Below are 6,292 nucleotides of genomic sequence, written 5' to 3'. Positions count from 1 at the left end.
TCTATTAATTTTTTTTCTACCAATGCAAAATCTCTATCAGAGTCCATATATGAGTGACCAACCTCAGGAAATTTATGGTCAATTATTTTGAATTTTTTTGCTAGAATTAAATATTTCCAAAACATAATAAATTATATTTTGACCGGCACAAGAGTCACTCCTCGCAATAAGGTGAGACTTGTTGCTCTGAAGTTGCATGGTGTTGACAAAGGCCATTAAACAACTGGCAATTTCCTCGCTCCCTCTGCCCCCTTCGTTTTCACTCCAAACATGGAAATATGACCTATTTAACTCCTTTGTCACACAATGTAATCCCAAATTATAGAGCCACAGTTTTCTTAAATAGAAAGCCACTTTGTGGATATCTTTGGGAGAGGTAGCGTCTTTTCCAAATCAAATGTGATGAAACAAGTTTCATCACATTCAGATGCCTTTTTCTTATCATGTTTTTGCATTTCAAATGCAGCTTTGTACATATTTACATGAATTTGGTCAGATTTTTTGCTAACGCAAGTCCCACAAGTGTCTGTCTTAGGCACACCAAACGACAAGTTGAAATCCTCTGTAAAGATTCTAGTGTAACGATTCAACGAAAGAGGGGCATACTCTTTTTCTCCACAAAACATATTATAGAGCTCATACAGTTTTGGGATTGACAAATCGGATGCGAGGTACAATTTACTCAATACTTTAAATCAAACTCACCAGTTTGATTTAAAGTATTGAGTATCTCATCTTGTTGTACGTATTCCAAAATTATATCTCCTGTACCAGTGGTAGTAGCGATATACTCTAGACTACTCTGATTATCTTCTGAAAATACAAAGTACAATAAAATAATCATTTTTAGTTCAATGTTCAAAAGAATTTAGTGTCACAATAAAGTATGTTTAAGTTTACCTACCATTAACATGACATCATATTGAGATATTCCTAATAATATCCCAAACTCAACACCAGTCAAAGAGTCTTGAACACTTTCTGAAACGAAATATTGTAAAGCATTAATGAAGGAATTTAAAACATAAGAAAACATAAAAGAATATTCAGAGTCACAGAGTAAAACATTTTTTTTGCATTTACCATCCATTAAAATTACATTATTTTGGGGTATTTCTAAATGCTTCTCAGGTTGTACTAAATTAGTGGACTCTTGAACACTTCCTGAAACAAATTAATAAGCATTACAATAAAAAAATTGTTGACTTTTAGACAGAAAAACACCAAAACAAAAATGATTCACCCATTTTAAAACTACTTTAAGGATAAATTAAGATGAACAATAATGTTTTATACAGCTTACCTGATTCCCTGATCATCTTTTGACACATCTTCACCATTTTTTCACCTCTGGAACTCATTTTCGATGATTTTTAAATAAAAAAACACCCACTGCAAAACTTTTTAAAACCACCAAAGTAAACGTTAAAGTGAGTGAATAACATGTTAACCATAGAAATCTAAACCAATGTAAATGGGAAGAAGTTGTTAATTACAGAATTACGGCAAGAACTTGCTAACTTAGTAGTTAACAAGTTCTTGCCCTGATTTTATTAACTTAATGTCACAGAAACACGTAGTTAACATGTTCATCACATTGATTTAAGCATGTTCTTGACGTTTTTAAGCTCTGGCATGGTGTTCATTGGAAAGAGCGTATGCGAATTAGTTTAGAGAGCATTCTAACTCATTTTTTACGAAAATGTAAGTTAACAACTTCTTGCCTTGGGGTCTTCAATGATACTTTATATTTAGATAGATATTATAGGCGATATTTGATTATGGAATGATATTTACAGTGGCGTTATGATTATTAATCAAATAGACAGCAGAATGTTAAGGTTACAAATCAAATTACTCTTAGCTACATTCGATTGTATTGTGTTCACATATATACAAGTGGTTGGTATCTGTCAGTGGCTCGTCTAATGCTAATTAGCCAAAAGTACGCTCTATGTAGTTTTAAAGTTCAATGTGCAGTGAATATGGGCATAAACGTTCCCTATTCAATAGTAAATATAGGGCTGCCCCTGAGCCAAACGGCACCTGGTGCTAGTGAAAATCTCACGGGTGCAGTGTTAGGTATTATCAGTGCCTTGGCAAGTCTACGTCCGGAGCGGACTGATCCAATTGCGTCTGCAGTGGACCGGCCTTGTGTAAATAATATGATTTTTTATATAACATTATTTTTATTGTTTGTTTTTCTTAGGGTAGGGCACTGCTTTTCAGCTTTTATGGCCTGCACGCCAGTGATATCTCTATATTCAAGTTTTGCTCGAGAGACCTCATTGTATATTTTTATGGTTTTTGGACTTTACTGGAAACACTTTTGTCGTATTTCAACTTTTTTATTTCGTATCACAAAACATGCTTTTTATAATATCAACGTTGACAATAACAATTTATTGATAACGGGCCCGACCCTTGTACAGATAAACACTGTTTTTTGTAATAAATTTCTGAAGGAAAGAACACCTTTTCACTGGGAACAATCCCTTTATAGGTTAAAAATACTAATCCATTAACACTTGTTGACAGATTCGGACATACACAATGAAACAAAAGGCAACTGCTTATCGACATATTAGAGCTCTAGACCAGTGGTTCTTAACCTTTTTGGGGGTACCGAACCCCACCAGTTACATATGCACATTCACCGAACCCCTCCTAATTTGAAAAATTAGGAGTAAATGTCTATGGTCCGTATATAATGACTATGGTCATTTTCGGGCGGCCATCTTGACCAGTAATCGCAAGCTCTACCGCTGCGTGATCACCTTTAGCCAATGATGGACAAGCGGGGCATGTCACCACGAATCATATAAGTCGGGGGTCTTGACCTCCACCGAACCCCCGAGACTGACTCACCGAACCCCTGGGGTTCGATCGAACCCAGGTTAAGAACCACTGCTCTAGACTGTTAGCACAGATTCACACCATTTCTGATAATCAACTATTCAAACAATCCATAGATGGCGACTGTATCCAGAATTATTAAGAACTTATGATTACAAAATTAAACACTCATTGAAAATCCCAAAGAGATGAGTCACAGCACGCATCCTGTCACTCGGTGTTTCTGCTGAACTATCAAACGCATACATTATAATGATGGGAAAATTGCGGGAATTCATTTTTGGGGAGTATGATTCCCGAAATGAGTAATAAATAAATGGGGAAATCTCTTCAGACAGAACTTTTTAGAATTTTTGAAAAATACTTGAAGATATAAGCAGCCAAAATGTTGATATTTGTGGCTACCTGATAAGCGTGTGATGTCCATTACATACAATGACTGGCGCAGCAGTACTGCCATTCAAATAATGAATTTATTGTACCGATTTGATTTAATTGATGTCACTTGAGACAATTGCACAATGTTTTACCCAAGTTCACTTTGAAAGTGCATAAAAAGGTGATATCGAAAAACTAATTTTACTGTCATTATTAACTCATTCAATATGATACATTTTCATAAAAATAAAAGAAAAATATGAGACAACCCGCTTTTAGAATAACTTTCGTGATACAACAAAAAAATAATTCCCGACTTTGAGGGAATTTATAATAGGTCGGGTATATTCCTGGATGCACATCACTACTTACATATTATTATGTACAAGTTTGGCATTCAAGAATTATCTATTAAACACATTGACCAAATGTTGAATTAAGATTCAAGAATTAGCTATAAAACACATTGACCAAATGTTGAATCAAGATTCAAGAATTAGATAGTAAACACATTGACCAAACGTTGAATCAAGATTCAAGAATTAGCTATTAAACACATTGACCAAATGTTGAATCAAGATATTTATGTGAAGACAATGAATAAAATGTAGCATAATATTGTGCTAAGTTCAGCTTATTTTAGTGTTGATTTCAATAGCTGATTTTCTGATAGCAGTTTAATGAAAATTAATTCAAAACATAATACAATTTGTTTCCTTGATATCCTGCTAACCTCAATGCTCTGAATTATGTCAAATACTTCTTTCCGAACATCTGTGACTTCTTGTCGAACGTGGCGGACTTAATCAGTGAATTCTCCTTGTAGAAGGGGTTCAGCGAATACTTGATGTAGGCCTCGTACATGTCGTTGAAGAAGTTCTTAATGCCGTCCTCGTTCTTCATATCGTGCACCATGATGAAGCGCATGTGACTGGCGGTCACGAAGGCCGAGACGAACCACTGGTTGAACTTGTCCACAGACTTCAGGTACATGGTGTTGACTTTCCACATGTGTTCGTCAACTAGATCTAGAGCTGCGTGCGCTACGAATTGGTTTAGATGTCTGTGATCCTCTTTCTGAAATATTTGAGTAAAGAGTAAGTAAATAAAATTAAAAAGATATCAGCCATTTATTTGTATTTTTGGTAAATATACAGATAAGTGGGACACGATTAATAGGCACTTTTAATTTAAAAAAAAACTATTGTATCAGTTAGATAATAATGAGAAGTTTTTATTTCAGTTTTCGAAAATGGAAAATAATGACTTTAATAGTTTACTTCGTTAAAATTAAAATCGATTGTTCACTTGGCGGCCATTGTCATTGATGTGAATGTTTCAAAGCTAGTTTTTTTCTTCTCTTATTTAGCCCAAAATATGAATCTATGATCCTAAAATAGGTTCTTATTTTGGGTTTAATTAGAAAAGACGTTGAATCGTCCTTTGTCTAATGAAATATTCACAAAAATGCATGATCTTCAATTTCCTGAAACTGAACTACCCACCTTTTATTGTTAACTAACTGAAACAAAGTGTTTTTAAAATAAAATGTGCCTATTAGCCATGTCCCACCAGTCTGTATATTTACTTTTTTTAAAATAAAATAAGTATAAGATCATAGAAAGGTCGTCGATGAGGTGGCTTGGACACACTGAGTATTTCAGAAGACCGACTTCTGCATAAAATACTGGAGGCGCTTCCATTAGGAAGAAGTCTAGCGGGTCGACACAGGCAAAGTTGGAAAACTAATCCAGAGGTAGGGCTGTAATGGACCGAGGGACTGTAATGCCACAGTAGGCCAAGACAAGGACGCCTGGAGGAAGACCCGAACATGATGAGGCGAACAAAATGACTATTAAGGATGTGGATGCATAAATTTGTTCCATTCGTTTCTGAAGTAATCAATAGCCAATTAGGTTAACGCGATGTGAAAAATTTAATGCTGAATGACAGTGCATGTTAGTGAAAATATATGTTAAATATTAACGATACTACATAAATATCGAACCTTCACTTCTTTATTGGCAGGGGGAAATTCCATTTCGAAGATGGGATTGTCGAGGTGGCCGACAATCACAAAATAATATGTACCAGCCATCTTTTGTGTTTTAAGACGACATTAAAATATTCCAATCGTAGTTATCTTTATTTGTGTAGATTTCTTCCTATCCCTTCTGACTTTACCTACCCACAAGTATGACAAAAATTCAATCAAAATTGAAATTGACAACTGTTATTGACATTATTTTGACAGCGAAGAATTGTGTTCTATTTTGTCTATGGCGTTTTACGGTTCGGGTGGTACACATTCACTGAATCTTAGTACACTCTTTTTATAAAATATTAAGAAAACGAGCTAACGAAAATAAATTAGGAATTTTTTTACAAAAATTATTATACAGTTTAGTTTTCGTAAAAAATAAATACTGACAGTTGTAAATGTTCCGGTAAACGAGCAAGTTTTTACGGCAAGGTAATGCGGGCAAGATTTTAATGTATTCAGTGGCGAAACTATAGGGTGGCATAACTGGCAAAATGCCACGGGCCCCGCGGGGGCCGGGGCCCCGGCCGCCGCGGGGCTGCGACCTCCGAAGTCAGAATTTAGCCTTTCGTGGCCACAAAGAAAAGGCAGATTGCAATGATCCCAAAAAAATACTTTCCAAAGTTCCCGAGGAAACTTTTTGAGTGTTGTTGAGTTATTAGCAAAATACGATCCGATTTTACAAGAGTTGTTAAGTAAGTGCCAAATAAAATACTTATGTTCAAAAATACAAAATGAGCTCATTTCTGGTCTGGTTCTAAAAATAGAAAATGCACTCATAAATTAACCGTTTGGGTGTTAATCGTCGATTTTCGTCGATTCGTGTTTTAACGAAGATTGCCGATCGTCGATTTCCGTCGATTGCGTCAGTCGTGTTCTGATTCGCGCGTACGTTTGTACGTAAAATTCTCATTTTTTCGAAACGCCTGGACTTCGGGATCCTCCTCCGCGTGATTCTAAACCAATATTCTTTAATAAAACACCGAAAAAATCATCGAAATCCTTGAAAATTCAAAG

At 35.4% G+C, this 6,292-nt stretch overlaps 1 protein-coding gene across 1 annotated transcript; it reads right to left on the bottom strand.

Annotated features, from left to right (window-relative positions):
• Positions 1-3,414: 3,414 nt before the first annotated feature.
• Positions 3,415-5,490, bottom strand: Trs20 (trafficking protein particle complex subunit 2). The gene is made up of 2 exons (XM_089639944.1): positions 5,243-5,490; positions 3,415-4,311 (listed from the first exon to the last, which is right to left on the bottom strand). Exons 1-2 carry the CDS (start codon positions 5,330-5,332, stop codon positions 3,982-3,984), a joined length of 420 nt encoding a protein of 139 aa, XP_089496070.1. The 5' UTR covers positions 5,333-5,490; the 3' UTR covers positions 3,415-3,981.
• Positions 5,491-6,292: the final 802 nt, after the last annotated feature.

This window comes from Hesperophylax consimilis, chromosome 15 (assembly GCF_061612785.1).
Source record: "Hesperophylax consimilis isolate HC1 chromosome 15, BYU_Hcon_1.0, whole genome shotgun sequence".
NCBI lineage: Eukaryota > Metazoa > Arthropoda > Insecta > Trichoptera > Limnephilidae > Hesperophylax > Hesperophylax consimilis.
The sequence above is the reverse complement of the archived record's forward strand: the minus strand, read 5'-3'. Positions and strand labels throughout refer to the sequence as shown.